We start from the raw sequence: 16,919 nt of genomic DNA on the forward strand, positions 1-16,919 counted from the left end.
CAGTGTAATGAACAGAACAGTTTGAAGAGAGGCAAAGCTCAGGTGCAACTCCGTATCTCATTTAATGCATCTCCTTTCTTGGCTGACATCTTGCAGCCTTTCTTAACATTTCCCATCTTCAGATTTCCCCTCTCCCATACAATGGACCCACACATTTGGAATGGATCTTAGAGTCAAGTGCTAATTATTGTTGAGGACTGAGTGATGGCAATTCGTAACAGTCACTGAATGGATTGTGATCCAAATGAACTATTAAAATATACATCAATTTACACCCATCAGGAAAATGGGTTTTCTTCCTCCAAAACCATTAGCTTCTGTAGTTCATTATTATTTTCTCACGTTTGTCTTTTAGGAATACTGAAAACTGTTTTTTTTTTAATCAGTTAAAGTCCTAAAAATTGAACCCCACATAACCCACATAACCATAACCCTGTTAGGTTAATTGGCCACTAGTGTGTAGGTGAATGGTGGAATATGGGGGGATGTGGATGATGATGCAGGGAAGTTCAACTGGGACTAGCATAAATGGGCGCTCGATGGCCCATGCTGAACTCTTAGGCCAAAGGGTCTGTTTCTGTGTTGTATGACTCTATGAACATGTTTCTACTGGACAGAAAGCATGTCATTCCATGGAATGCACGAAGTGACTTGTAGGAAGGATTCAGTTTCATCCTCGGCAAATAAGTATGGAGCCCGATCACCACAACAGTATGTTATTGATTATGACAAGCTAGTGAAATGCTTACCTCACAAATAAAGAAATGAAAATAGAAAAATTAAAATCAAAACATAATTAGTGATCTCAGATTACTATTCATAATCAGTAAACCATGTCTTGAAAGCCTCATGATCCTGTTATATTAGAGAACATTACAGCCATTTTGTATCCAGCAAGATCCCACAAGCAGCAAATGTAATGGATGAATGGTTGATAGATGTGTAGATTTCAATATGGAAAGAACAGCCAGCAAAGATTATGTATTCAAATCTTAGTACATGCTCAAATCTTAATATACCTTCTGGGTTATATGTGCAGAAAATGAATTCAGATGATTTGGCCAATTTAAATCAATTTAGACTTAGAACTCAAAGTTTCAATTCCAATTCCTATTGATTTTATCAGAGCAACTACAAGAGCTCCTCGCGTTCTGGGCTCTTGATCGTCCAGACTTATTTCTTGTTCCACTATTTGTGTTCAGATGTCTTCCATTGAAAATCTGGTATTCCAACCAGAAACCTTTCTGCCACACCCTTAATCTATTTAGACCTCTTCTTAAAATCTATCACTTTGAACAATTTCATAATTACTATACCTGGTAACGGCATATAGCTCAATACCAAATATTGAAGGATATACGCTCATAAAGCACCAGAAAATATCCTATGATGCTAGAGGTAATTGGAAGGTAATATATAATGCAGTCTGTAAATTCAAGACACAAAGGGATGTTGGCAGCTCATCAGTACCTGATGTACTGTTCATTGACTACAGCACGGCATCCAGCTCGGACATCCCATCCAACCTCAGGACCTGGGCCTCTGTACCTGACTCTGCAAATGGATACTCAAGTTCCTCACCAGCCGATCTCAATCAATGATGACTGGTTGCGTCTCCTCCTCGCTGACCATTAACATAGGTGCACCTCAAGGCCCATTTCAGACTCTAGGTACATATGATTGTGTAGCTCAGCAGAGCTCCAACGCCATACACACATTTGCCTATGACCCCAATGTGGCTGGATGAAACACAGGTGGTGATGAGTCAGCTTACCAAAGTGAGAAAGGATCCCCGATTGAGTGGTGTCACAACAACAACCTCTCACTCAATGACAACAAAACTGAACTGATTGTTGACTTCAAGAAGGGGACGAGGTACGAGCGTGCAACGGTCTGCACTGAGGGAGTGACAGAGGAGAGATTCAGCAGTTTCTGCCAGAGCAAAGATTCAGCAGCTTTAAATTCCTGAGCGATAACGTATCAGATGATCTGTCCTGGGCCCTGCATGTAGATGGAATCAAAAGGAAGGCACACAAGCATCTTTACTTTCTAAGGAGGTTTGGCTTGTTACTAAGCACGAATAAACTTCTATAGATGTACTGTCGAAAGTATCCTGTCTGGCTGCATCAGAATGTGTAGGAACATGAGAAGTTGCAGAATGTAGTGGACTTGGCCCAATATATTGCAGGCACATCATCCTCCACCATCAGCAGAATCTACAAGAGGCAATGCCTCAAGAAGGCAATATCCATCATCAAAATTCCCCACAGGGCAGCAGAGTCAGAAATTCCACAACATCAAGTTCAAGAAAAGTGATTTCCCTTCTAGTATTCGGCTCTTGAACCAACTGGCAAAACCCTAATCACTGAAATGTTGAAAATACTTTCACCATTTAATGGCCCTATTTGGTATAAGTCTATGCTTATCTCTTTACAGAGGGGTGTTTTTGGCCCTGATGCAAGGATGACTGGCTTGTAGCTACCAGGAGGATCCTTACTGTTCTTTTTCAACAAGGAGATAACATTAGCTATGCTCTGGTTCTCTAGTATCTGTGGCAAAAACAAGATCTCATCAATTTCTTCCCTGAGGATCTATCCACCACTGGCACCAGAACCTCCTCCTTACTGATATGCGTCGGAATATCAGACTGCTGTGCCTCAACTCTCAAACCTCTACATCCTTCTCCCTGGTGAATACAGTGAGAAGTGTTCATTTAGGATCTCACTGGCACCACCAGCATTCCCCTCTGGTCCATGAATGGACCTATACCTTCTGGAGCAAATGTCTTGCTTCTAATATGCTTAGAAAAGGATTTAGAATTGTTATTATTCCAATGTCACTGTATGGCCCCTTTTTACCCTGATTTTGTTTTTAAATTTTCTCTTATATTCCTTATAAACCTCGAGAGACGCCCTGCACAGCTCGCCATTAGGAACACCTTGTAAGCCATCAGTATGGTGTAACGGAGTTCACTGCACCAGCTCCAATGTCAAATGCTTAGTAAACAAGATGTTGATCAACGGACACACAAAGTGCCAGAGGAACTCAGCAGGCCAGGCAGCATCTGTGGGAAAGAGTAAACAGTTGACCTTTCAGGCCTTCCTACTCTGACTACTCATCCTTTATTTTCACCTCTAGTCCTGAGGAAGGGTCTTAGCCTGAAACATCAACTGTTGCTCTTTTCCATAGATGCTGCCTGGCCTGCTGAGTTCCTCCAGCATCTTGTGTGTGTTGCTCGGATTTCCAGCATCTGCAGATTTTCTCCTGTTCGTTGATCAATGGAAATTCTTTTCATTAGCCCAATTAGCTGCAACCGCAAAGGTTCTTGCATAGCAACAGGACTTACACAGATCCTGGTTTCTGATAGCCATTGCTTGCTGTTGAATCTAATCTTCTTCTAACAGCCATCTTTGGAGGAAGTGCTGGGTTGGATCCTGTCTTAAGTGTATCTTTTAAATCCATTGAAGACAGATTCTGAACAGAACTGCTAAAAGTTCTTGTATTAGTACCTGGAAAGAATTATGCAAAAATATGTTACTTCAACCGTGCAAAACAATATTAATCATTAAAATAAAACCCACTGATGAGCCTACCATCAGTTGTAGGGAGTGAAGTTAGGGAAGTTGTTATTGATCGTTTAAGCGCAGTATGTTTGTGGGGTCCTTCATTGCATAGACTTAATGGCTGAGGCTTGTTTACTGCATTAGTAACAGACAAGAGAGTTTGAGAATCTGACAGGCCATCAGTTTTAACAGTGTCTTCACTCGAGCTTGATTCTGGGCTAGTTGTCCAAACAAGTGTGCTCTTCAGACCAGGTAATGAGGCAGGTGCTTGCACCCATGGTATTCCATTATCTCCTTTCTCTCTTTGCGCATGGTGTTGAGAAGAGCTGGTTTTTGAGGAGTTGTTCAGTTCAGATGAGTGAGAGGAGAGAGACTCTATGCTTCCCATTGGTGTACTGTCCGGACTGCTGCTGAAGGTGTCACCTAAAATAAAACAACCATACCATGACAGAGTATAGAGTCTGACAATCTTTTTGCAGTATGTACAAATACCTCAGTACAACTGATAGATAGTACTTGTAAATACAAGCTATGAGATACACATGTCACTTTTGAACACCTTGAAGAAGTTTGCCACTACCACTTTTATGAATTGGAAATGCTCCTATAAATTATTTTACAAACTATATGCGGTCCTGGGTTACAAATAGTTCTGTTTTTGCAGATTTCTTGAAGTCAAATTTGTCCATATTCAGAAAATACACAAAATCCCTTGATACATTAACCATCCTTCACACTATATTAATGGATGACACTGATGATTGCTAAGTAACATAAACTTTTATTACCTTCTTCCCATCTGGTTAAGTGTTACCAGAGTCTGGATGTCCCACACTTAATGGCTAGTTTTGATGGGCTTGAAGTATCAGTTGACTTAACTGTTTAATAATTTGCACAAATATCAATGAAGCAATTGCTTGCAATTTTCAAAGCAGCTCTCTTGAGGGCCTCTAGCAATGAAATTAGTGGCATGTGTTCTCAAGAGATATTGTTGTCTGATTACTGCACGGTGGGGACGGGGTGCGGGTGGTTACATAGAACCATAGAACATTACAGCACAGAAACAGGCCTTTTGGCCCTTCTTGGCTGTGCTGAACCATTTTTCTGCCTAGTCCCACTGACCAGAATCTGGACTATATCCCTCCATACACCTCACATCCATGTACCTGTCCAAGTTTTTCTTAAATGTTAAAAGAGAGCCCGCATTTACAACTTCATCTGGCAGCTCATTCCACACTCCCACCACTGTCTGTGTGAAGAAGCCCCACCTAATGTTCCCTTTAAACTTTTCCCCCTTCACCCTTAACCCATGTCCTCTGGTTTTTTTTCATGTATACAGTTTTTATTCCCCAAGTCAGAATCTCATTTGAACTTAATAATATTTGAGGGAGTTCTTTCATATGAATAAGGTGTCCCCACCTAATGAAGGAGGGCAGCACAATAGCATAGTGGTTAGCACAACACTTTACAATACAGGCGACCCAGGTTCAATTCCCATCGCTGTCCGTCAGGATGTTCTCCCTGTAATTGCATGGGTTTCCTCTGGGTGCTCTGGTTTCCTCCCACAGTCCAAAGACATACCGGTTGGTAGGTTAATTAGTTGTTGTTGGGTTAAATGATTAGGCTAAGATTAAGTCGGTGGGTTGCTGGGCAGCACAGCTCTAAGGGCCAGAAGGACTTATTCCACAGTGTTCATAACCCAGGAAGCAGGCACCTCACTTTTCACAATAATTAAATATTTCTGCCAACAGTTTGATCCAGGTTTTATTATTTCATCAGAAATACAACAGGAATTCACATATACTGTAATACTAGATGTGCCAGATTCCCCTGGAATTTACTGAATGTTGGAAATGGCCATCTTAAAGTAAAAGGCACGTTGATAAAAACTGACAAAATGTTAACACCAGGAAAAATCAAGTTAAAATTTGTGGAAACCATTCACTCATACCTGGTTTCAACAATGAGATCATTGGTAAAGTGTGAAGCAAAACATTACCAGATGCTGAACTCTTTGTTCATTCAAAGAATACTGACTGGATAAGCGAATTTCAAATTATGGTATAGATTTGTAGATTGTATAGCATCTGACTTGTGTAAAAGGAACATTATCAGAATCAGGTTTATTATCACTAACATATCTTGTGAAATTTGTTGTTTTTTTGACAGCAGAAACCTAAAAGAAAAGGTTACAGTAAAAAATCTAAAAATAATTAGTGCAAAAAGAAAGCACAATAGTGAGATGGTGTTCATGGACCACTCAGACCTGGTGGCTGAGAGGAAGAGGCTGTTCCTAAAACGCTGAGTGTGCATCTTCAGGCTCCTTTACCACCTCCCCTATGGTTGTAATGAGAATGGGGCAGGTCCTGTATGATGAAGGCTCGGAATGATAGACACTGCCTTCTTAAGGCACTACCTTTTGAAGATGTCCTCAGTGCCATGATGGACCTGATTGAGTCTACAATCCTCTGCAGCTTTGCTTTCCTCAGCACTGGAACCTCCATATGAGGCAGTGATGCAACCAGTCAGAATGCTCTCCATGGTATATCTATAGAGATTTGATAGAACCTTTGGTGACATACCAAACCTACTCAAGCTCCTGATGAAGTATAGCGGCTGCAAAGCCTTCTTTTTACTGCATCAATATGTTGGGCTCAGGATAGATCCCTTGAGATGGTGATGTCTAAAGAATTGTGGTAGAAAGTGTGCTGTCTGGCTGCATAATGGCCTGGTTTGGGAACAGTAATGCCTTTGAGCGAGAAGTCCTACAAAAGGTAGTGGATTTGGCCCAGTATATCACAGGCAAAACCCCTTCCCAAACATTGGGAATATCTACATGAAATGTTGCTGTTAAAAAACAGCATCAATCATCAAAGATCCTCACCTCCCACGCCATGCTCTTTTCACGCTCCTGTCATCAGGCAGATGGTACAAGTGCCTCAGGACTCACACCACCAGGTTCAAGAATGGTTACTAACCATCAGGCTCTTGAACAAAAAAGGATAGCTACACTCGCTCCACCACTAAACCATTCCAACAATCTATGGACTCATTTTCAAGGACTCTTCATCTCATGTTCTCAATATTTATTGCTTATTTACTTATTATTTCTTTTTTTCTTCTTTTGTATTTGCACAGTTTGTTGTCTTTGCACATTGGTTGTTTATCCATACTGTTGGGCGCAGTCTTTCACTGATTTTATTATGTTTCTTGGATTTACTGTGTATGTCCACAAGAATATGAATCACAGGGTTATATATGGTGACATATATTGTACTTTGATAATAAACTTATTTTGAACTTTGAAGTGCATAATCAATTCTTACTGATATTGAATCACCCTCTTGATAAATTTCCTTAATGTTTAGTCAGGAAACTCTGAACTTCGTTGTAATCTGGATTTGTGAAGGGTTTTCAGTAATATTTTTCTTCATTTTCCCTTGATGGATGAAGATATCACTAATACAGAAACATACTTGTGGTTTGGTGATCCAGAATGGGAAAGAAGCAGATTATCAGGTTTCTAACTTTGAGCACTTACAAAACAAGGCTCTTTGGATAAATACCAAAATTAGGGTGGACTTTTCCATGCTAATCCATCAAATTCAGAAGAAATTAAATATGAGCGTCTCAAATTGCAATGGGTTGCCTTGAAGGCTCAGGTCTCTTTAGCACTATTTCTTAAACTGAGATGATAAATGAGATAAGGAATTATATGATTGCCCTAATGGAATCCAGGCATAATGGGAAAAAAAAACAATTGATAAATTTCATCATGCAAGTATATCACAGTGTTTTAGATAACAACAAAACATGATCAATTAAATTGGAATGTGATGTACATGATCAACTCATCCTGCAAAAAAATGCTATGTAATTTCATAATATTTAACAAAAGCCCTGCGATACTCATGCATCAAAATTGGTGAGTTATTAGCCTTAGTTCAGAGCAATTAACATGGATTAAAAGCAGTTGCATTACTTCAGTCCTGCTGAAGGGTTTCAGCCTGAAACATCGATCGTACTTGTTTTTCCCATAGATGCTGCCTGGCCTGCTGAGCTCCTCCAGCATTTTGTGTGTGTTGCACTACATCAAACACAGATGCCTTGTGGCTACAAATTAGGGTGGAAATCGTTCTGAAGACTTGGAGGATCACTGGAAGGCAGTTTCCAAAACAAGGGGCATAAAGTAAGGGAGAATTGATATTTTAATGCAGCTCTGAAGGCCTTGTTGAAGGAACAGGAGGAGGAGGCTGGTGTTTTAGTCATAGGGGGCCTGAATGCCCGCACATTTGCAGTAGTAAGAGAAATCAACCCTGAAGGAAGTGGGTGCAGTACTGCAAGGGTTTAATGACCCCACGTGGTCAAGATTAGTTCATACAAAATTAACTCACATTCACCATTAACTGCGCTTCTGATCACATTCTGCATCATGCAAACTTCCACTTCCCTTATTTCTGTCAATGAGCTCTCTCACACACCTAATATACTGATGCCTTACCTCACTCTCACACAACTACCACTATTCTTAGCTTCACACAAACATTTCACTCCCTGCTGCCTATTCAACACATTCACGAACACAACTCCTTTGCTCTGGCTAGAGAAACTGTGAGAAAATTGCATCTGCAGCAGTAAATTGATACTACACTGATTTCTTTTACACGCTGTGTAAAGTGCTCATCATTCTTGAGTGGCCTTTGTAGTCTAGTCTCAGAGTTTATTGATGAAGTTCTTTCTCACCCAAAGTACCTTCTGATTAAGTAGAAACAGATGAAGTACTTTTCTCACGACCTTGCACTTGGCCTATGAATTAGGAGCTGGAATGCAACTCTCCCATCTAGTCTGATTTGTCTTTTAAGAAGATCGTGGCTGCTCTGAATGTAATCTTCACCAGAAAGCCAGTAAAAGGTTCAAGCTCACGTTCACCTTCTCAAAGGCAATTAGAAATGAGCCTTGCCTACAGTGCCCTGCCACAGAGATGGTTAAGGAAAAATTATCTCCACACTCCTGAATACCCTTTCAGCCGCACACTTTCCACATCAGGAAACTGTCTACCTCTGCTTTATAAACATGCAAAGACTTTTCTTCCACTATCCTTTGAGGAAGACAATTCAAAAGACATACACCCTCAGAGAAATTTTCATCTTATCTGTGCCTCAAATGGGAGCACAGTACTGTCCCATAAGTCCAGCAACCGGATTTAACACTCAGCTCCGTATGGAGTTTGCTTGGTCTCCCTGGGATTGTGGAATGTTCCAGCTTCTTCCCATATCCCAAGGATGTGTGGGTTGTAAGTCAGTTGGTTACACATTCTTGGGATATGACAAGAACTTTAAATTGCCCTCAGACAAAGTGGGTTGCAGGAGCATGGCAAAGAAAGTGGGAGTTGATGGAAAACAAGAGAAAAATTGACTCTTAAAATATGGAAAACCACTATAAAAGAATATAATCTAGAGGGAGATATTGCAATTCTTAAATGGTGTGCATATGACTCTGATTTTACACCAAATAAATGGATGCTAGATTTAAGGACTGGACAGCTAAAGGAATAACAGTTCTTAGCAACATAATGAAAGAAGGAACATTGTTCAGTTTTGAAATGCTTAAAGAGAAACACATATTAGAAAAACAAGATTTTTATCGGTATTTACAGATGCGACAATATGTTAATAAGACGCTTAAAAATGTAACCAAGGCAAATACATGCTTAATAGAGCTCTTTAGAAAAGCATATAATTCAGATGATGGTAGTAGAATCATTTCAAGCATGTATAGAGGGTTGTCAAATCTTAAAACACATTCGACTTCATACATTAAAACAAAATGGGAGAAGGAAGGAGGGATAATTATATCTGAGGAAGAATGGATAACAATATGGAGATATCAATGGAAGTGTACCAGTTCACAGAAATGGAGGGAGTTTGGATGGAAAAACTTGAAAAGATATTTTATTACACCCTCTCAGAAATCCTATTATGATAGTAACCTCCCTGTTTGCTGGAGAAATTGTGGAAATCAAAATGCAAATCATTATCATATTTTTTGGGACTGCCCTGTTATCAAAAACTATTGGAGGGGGTTACACAATGCCCTACAAGACATCTTTAAATGTGAAATACCCTTGGAGAGCAAGACCATATATTTTGGATATATACCTCAAGAATGGTTGAAAAGAGATAAATATTTAATGAATATACTGTTGGTGGCTGGTAAAAAGACTCTTACTAGAAAATGGTTATCACAGGAGAGCCCAACTTTAAATACATGGATGGAAATTACAATGGACATTTACAAAATGGAGAAGATAACAGCATCTGTTAATCATAAGCTGGAACAATTTGATTCATACTGGGAAAAATGGTTTAACTACATACCGTAATGCCTCATAGGCCTGATTTTATTCTCACAAATCAATGAATCTGTTGTAAAAAAAAAATCACTCCCTACTTGTACATAGTTCTTTCCTTTTGCTTGTTTTTAATTTCCACTCTTTTCTATAAGTGTATACCCCAGACAAATACTTTGTGGAGATTTGTGATATATATGATTATATGATGTATATGTACAATGTCTGAAATACATCTTATGGAAATGTTTGTTTGATGAACTTCAATTTAAAAAAAATTCCAAAAAAAAAAGAAGAAAATCTACAGATGCTGGAAATCCGAGCAACACACACAAAATGCTGGAGGAACTCAGCAGGCCAGGCAGCATCTATGGAAAAGAGTAAACAGTACTCTTTTCCAAAGATACTGCCTACCCTGCTGAAGTTCCTCCAGCATTTTGAGAGATTTTAATGGGAATAGGTAGCAGGGAAAATTATTCAGGGGTACGAAATATTTGAGGAGTATGGATATGTAAATTATTTGGGGATGCATAGACTTAATGGGCCGAATAGCTCTTCTATGCAGTAAGGAAATAAGAAATTAATCACTGACCCTTAGTTATGGATTCTCCCACAAGACAAAGCATCCTCTCTACATCCATCCTATCAAGAAACCTCAGGATTGTGCATTTCAATCAAGTGCATTCTCACTCTTCTAAAATCCAGTGGAGACAAGCCTAGCCAATAAGTTTTGCCCACATGCTTCACCAAGCATAAGGCAACACTTCAGATATATAGAAACCAAAGAGCAATTAGGTATCGGCATGATCAACAATGCACTAAATGCGTGCTGAAGAAGCAGGTTAATGGGATCATGTGTATCAGTGTGTGGTCAAAAATCCTTACACAGGGTTCTTTCACAGCAAGAATGGTCCTCTCTGAAGAATGATGCATTACATACAGACATCAAATGAGAAGAGGAACTAAACTAGAGAAGAGAAAAATAAACACTTGGTAAAATTTGTGATTGCCTTTTGCCTGCATTCTCGTTTCTAGATATTCAAAATCAGGTTTTGAGGTTGAGAGCTCTCATGGTGAGGCAATTTAAGAATATAAACTCTAAAAGATTATGTATTTTGCTTACTATCTGCATCTGCCAGGCAGAGGGTGGGGGTATATATGCCTCTGGGTCTTCTAGGGCCTGTGGACAGACAAGTTGCCTTGTTTCGCCTGGATCCAGATCTCTGCTCAGGTTGAGGAAGAGGAACATTTGGGTCTGGTGGTGTGTTGAATATCTGTGGGTAAAGAACACAAAATATTATTTGTAAGACTACAAAATATTATTTAAAATAAAAATAGATTCTTATAAGGTCAGACAGCATCTGTTGAGAGAGAAAGAGTTGACACATCAGCAAATTAAAGGGTACAAAGTCTTAGAAAATATATCATACGGAAAATATGAGTACTTATAGAACGAAATCCGTGAGATGTAATGGCAGCCTTATAGTGCTTATGATGCAATAAAGTCTGCCAGTGTGGTATTGGTATATTAATGTCGCATGTACCAAGATACAGTGAGAAGCTCATCTTGCATACACATCAAATCATTACATAGCATATTGAGCTAGAATAATGTAAAACAGTAACAATGCAGAACAAAGTGTAAAAACTACCGAAAAATACGCAGTGCGGGTAAATGCTGAAGTGCAAGATCATAATGAGGTAGATTGTGAGGTTCAGAGCCCATCTTATCGTACAAGAGGTCTATATGTGCTTTTAGCATTTTCTGCCCAATGGCAGCAAGGACAGGGAACGTCCAGGGTGGTGGGTTTGATTACACTGGCTGCTTTACTGAGGGGAGGCTGGCTCCTGTGATGCGTTGAGCTGTGTCCACAACTCTCTACAGTTTCTCGAAGTCACACATTGGACAGCTGCAATACCAAAACATTATGCATGCAGACAGAATGCTTTTAAAGGCTGGTAAGAGTCGAAGCCGACATGTCAATTTTCTTTAGCCTCCTAAGAGAGTGGAGGTGCTAGTGAGCTTTCTTGGCTGTGACATCAACTTGGTTGGACCAGATCAGGCTGTTAGTTATGTTCACACCTAGCAACTTGAAGATCTCAACCTGGACACCACTGATGTAATCAGAAGCTTGTGCAGCACCACTTTTCTGAAAGTCAATGATCAGCTCTTCTGTTTTGCCGACACTGAGGGAAAAGTGTTGTCATGACACCCTGTCACTAAGCTCACTATCTCGTTCCTCTACTCCAATGCCTCATCATTTGAGATGCGGCCCACTACAGTGATACTTGAAATTTGCAGATGGAGTTAGAGCAGAATCTGAGTGTACAGTAGCGTAGGGGGCTGAGGACACAATCTTGTGGCCCACCAGAGTTTAGAGTAATCATGGTGGAGCTGTTGCTGCTTATCTTTACTGATTGCGGTCTATTGGTCAGAAAGTCAAGGATCCTGCTGCAAAGGAAGGCATTAACTCTTGAGGTTCGTGGCTTGGTGATGAGTTTTCTTGGAATAATAGTACTGAAGGTAGAACTGTAGTCAATAAACAATGATCTGATGTAGGTGTCTTTACCATCCAGATGCTCCAGAGATGAATTCGAGCCACTGTAGACCTGTTTTGGTGGCAGGCAGATTGTTATCGGTTGAAATGATTTAGAAAGCTGGAGTTAGTGCATGCCTTGACCAGCCTCTTGAAGCATTTCAAGATGGGAGATGTTACAGCCACTGGGTGATAGTTATTAAGGAACATTATCTTGTTCTTCTTGGGTACCAGGGTGACTCTTAAAGCAGGAGAGAATGACAGCCTGAAGCGGGGAGAAGTAAAAATGTCTGTAAATACCCCTGTCAGATGATCTCCAGAAGTCTAAGACAAGATCTAAAGATGCGGCCAGGGTCTGAACCCAAAGCTTTCTACAGGTTCGCCCTCCAGAAGACTGACCTTACATCTGCAATTGTGACTGTAGATTCAGGTGCACTGGAGATTATCAGGGTGGGTGGTGTCATACCTATTCAAAATGTGCATAGAATGAGTTAAGCTCATCAGGAAGGGATGTGCTGTCATTGGTGAAGCTGCCCGACTTTGTTTTATAAAAAAAAACAACCAGTATCTTTTCCAAACTGGTTGCTTGTCAGTCTTTGTGTGCAATTTTTCAATGATTCTGTTGCATTTCTTTGTTTTACTGAGAATGTCTACAAGAAAATTAATCTCAGAGAAGAACATAGTGAGATAGATGCATTTGTTTCATAACACTGAACTTTTGAACTTGTAACCCATTATAGTATGTAAGCCCTGACCTAGCTGACAGCCAGGCTGAGACTATATTTTGGACTGGTACTGTCTCCGTGTATTTGATGTGACTTTAGATGAGTGTGTTGGGTAGCAAGATGATGTAAATCTATATTCAACCCCCAATTAGTACCAGCTCTTCCAAAGATAACTATACATTTTCAGCATTTAAACTGAATTATGTAGAGGAAAACAGATCTTAACCAAAGCCAAACCTAGACCAGTTTAAATAGTTCACTAATTATGTGCCAGTGTTGATGGAAAGTGGTTTGATGGATTATTTCATGCATTTAATACTGGCATTTCCAATAAGAAGCTGGTGCACTTGGTTGCAGCAGCCTCTCCGGGTCCAACAAGTGGTGCGAATGTGCGTCTTAAATGATTTTCTTGTGATCGTAAGATCCTGTTGGACATTGGTAATACAAGATACTCCAAATCCAGTTCATTGGTTTATTGGGAAGACCGAAGGGGGAGCTTCAAGGCTTCAGATGTTGCACAGACCAGGCGGTTATACTGTGCTTGTTACAGACACTCAGGGAAGGAGGCACCGGAGCCGGTGTGGGAGAGGACAGAGGTGGGGGAGAGAACAGCCGGTGTGGGAGAGGACAGAGGTGGGGGAGAGAACAGGCGGTGTGGGAGAGGACAGAGGTGGGGGAGAGAACAGGCGGTGTGGGAGAGGACAGAGGTGGGGGAGAGAACAGGCGGTGTGGGAGAGGATAGGCGGTGTGGGAGAGGACAGGCGGTGTGGGAGAGGACAGAGGTGGGGGAGAGAACAGGCGGTGTGGGAGAGAACAGGCAGTGTGGGAGAGGACAGGCGGTGTGGGAGAGAACAGGCGGTGTGGGAGAGGACAGAGTGGGGGAGAGAACAGGCGGTGTGGGAGAGGACAGGCGGTGTGGGAGAGAACAGGCAGTGTGGGAGAGAACAGCCGGTGTGGGAGAGAACAGCCAGTGTGGGAGAGGACAGGCGGTGTGGGAGAGAACAGGCGGTGTGGGAGAGGACAGGCGGTGTGGGAGAGAACAGCCGGTGTGGGAGAGGACAGAGGTGGGGTGGGTGCTCTGGATGGTGGGGATTTTTGATAACAGATGCTGCATCTCACGTAGATGTTATGGATGGTGAGGAGGGATGTGCATGCATCATACCAAATCATGGTGCAACCAACCAGGAAACTTTCAATAGTACATCTGCTGAAGTGTGTTAGAGCGCTCAGAGACAAATGCATGAAGATGTTGGTGCACCTTCCTGTGTTTGCGTATGTGCTGGGCCCAGAACAGGTCATCTGATATGTTAACGTCTAGTAATTTAAAACTGCTGGTGCTCTTCACCGCCAATCTACCAATGTCGGTCGGTGCCAGTTCACCCACCTTCCCCTTCCTGAAGCCAACAATCAGTTCTTTAGTTTTACTGCTGCTGAACTTGTGGTTGTTGTTGTAGCACCACTTGACCCAGTGCATTACCTCATTCCTGCACGCTGACTCACCACCAAGAAACATGGCTTGCGAGGAATACAGGGGCATTGGAAAGAGAACGTGGATACGAGTGGTAATTAGAGAGCGAAGGGAAAGACGCCTGGAGTCATAAATAATGAGAAAGTAAGTTGAATGACAATTAATGGCACAACAAAAAAAGAATGGATTCCTGAGGACAACTAAAGGATACTTTTACTTTTGCAGTTCAGCTGGGAAATAAGCCGTTTCACAGCTCTAGCAGTCCACGTTCAGTCCTGTCCTCCACCCACTGCCTGTGTTGAGTGTCAGTCTTCTTCCTATGGCCATATGGGCTTCCTCCCACATCCCCCCCCACCAAAAAAAAACTGATATTTGATGGGTAATTAACAATTTTAAACCGTAAGTGAACGGTAAAATTTAGGGAAGGAGGGAGATGTGAAAAACAAAATGTGCTCTCGATAGGTGCTTGATTATTACTGTGAACTCTGTAGGTTAAAGTCCTTGTTTCTGCCATGTTTTATGATTCTCTTTGAATTTTTGTTTCATTTTTACCCATGTACAATGCCAAAGCTCACCAACATTACCGTGGAGAGAAAATTGAGTTGATCAGACAGTAGTACCTTCTCATAATTTTCAATAAGAATCTCAACCACAATATTCTGAAATTTAATGTTCATCATCGCTGCAACAGTTTCTTCTTGGGATCTCATTAGTGTTGGTCCAAATATAACACCCAAGTTAGAAACAGTCATCAGGTTCTTTTCACTGTGAGTGGACACTCTGAAATGATAGCACATGAAGGTATTTAGCGATCGTGAATAGATTGTTACTTAGAATATAGACATTAAAATAAGTCATCTGACTATCTAGTAACCTTAGCAAATTAACTGAAAAAGAGTATGGAAGTCTATCTGCTGATCATCATCCAACTTTTAGGTTCTTTCTATACGATGGATCTTCCTTAAATAAAAATCATCATTTCTAGCAGTCACCTCCATGTATCCTCCATCTTCGTGTAGATTACTTGCATCAAAACGGCTGCTCCACTTTGGAACTTGAGTCTTTACAGGATCTTCAACATTTTGTGATATTAATAACGTATTCTACTTTCACATCCTGGAATCCTCATTCGGATTCTTTACTGTTACTGTAAGCTAACAAGACAGTCTAAAAGAGTGGCACAAATACTCTCTTGAACTATATCAAATATATGTATTACTTTATTCCAATTTTTAATTATTCTTTTAATACTTTCCTGTCTCAATTTTGCATTTATCTATATTAAATAACATAATTTGCTATTTAATTGCTTCAGCTCTTTTTGCTTCTGCATCTGGTCCAACAACTTCATTTTTAGAATTTAAATCTTCCATAATTGAAGTTTACAAATATTTTGAGATTCAGCATATTCTAAATAATAAAATGCATCAAGAGAGGTTGCACTTGTATGCAATATGTGGAGTTATCAGGCCGACCTGGATGGACCATATTCCTAACCGTAGGTACCACCCACTCCCTTTCTCTGCCTCATCAGCATGGGGAAAAAGTGCTGAAGGTTCACCACAGGTTGCTGGCATTCAGTTTGATGCTACTCGTTCTTAACAGATAGACAGGAAGATACTTTATTGATCCCACAGGAAATTCCAGTGTCACAGTTGCATTCACAGATGTACAATATTAGAAGACAAGAATAATAAATAAAAAACAAGTTACCTTAAACAGTCTAACAGAAAGGAAGCAGGTCGAGAACGGCAAAGTAATGAAACCTTTGATGTTGAGAAACATGGTGAATTTCGTCAAGAAGGTAAAAGGATGCATTTGGAAATCTCTGGCCTATTCTGAGAGCAGTCAGAATGACTTTGTGCTAACTTGAGATTTTTGAGGAGATGAAAAAGTAGATTGATGAAGAGAGCTGAGGATGTTGTCTACATGTATTTAGGTAAGGCATTTGAGAAGATCCTTCATGGTAAGCCTATCTGGAAGATTAAGGTGCATGGGATCCACGATGACTTGTCCACTTGGATTCAGAACTAGCTTGTCAAGAGGGCAGTGGATGATGGGACATCTGGCTGGACATCCACGACTAGTGGTATTCTGCCGGGATGCGTATCGCTGATTTTGATATATATGAATGACTTGGACGAAAACACAGATAAACGTTTGCAGGTGATACGGAGATTGGTGGTGTTGTGGTAGTGTAGAAAATTTCTGAAGTTTACTGTAGGATATAGATAATTTACAGATATTGGAAGGGCAGAGATGGCCTGTTTCCATGCT

The 16,919-nt window shown here is 40.7% G+C and overlaps 1 protein-coding gene across 2 annotated transcripts in view; it reads right to left on the reverse strand.

Annotated features, from left to right (window-relative positions):
- The window catches only part of arhgap42a (Rho GTPase activating protein 42a), a 286,674-nt gene that overhangs the window by 10,582 nt on the left and 259,173 nt on the right, over positions 1-16,919 (reverse strand). For both annotated transcript variants that reach the window (XM_073043280.1, XM_073043281.1), the window contains exons 18-21: positions 15,263-15,422; positions 11,036-11,186; positions 3,594-3,986; positions 3,347-3,509 (exon numbers count right to left, since the gene is read on the reverse strand). In XM_073043280.1, coding sequence (XP_072899381.1) covers positions 3,347-3,509; positions 3,594-3,986; positions 11,036-11,186; positions 15,263-15,422 — 867 coding nt within the window. The remainder of the gene's footprint in view (positions 1-3,346; positions 3,510-3,593; positions 3,987-11,035; positions 11,187-15,262; positions 15,423-16,919) is intronic.

The sequence above is a fragment of the Hemitrygon akajei genome, chromosome 4, assembly GCF_048418815.1.
Source record: "Hemitrygon akajei chromosome 4, sHemAka1.3, whole genome shotgun sequence".
Lineage (NCBI taxonomy): Eukaryota > Metazoa > Chordata > Chondrichthyes > Myliobatiformes > Dasyatidae > Hemitrygon > Hemitrygon akajei.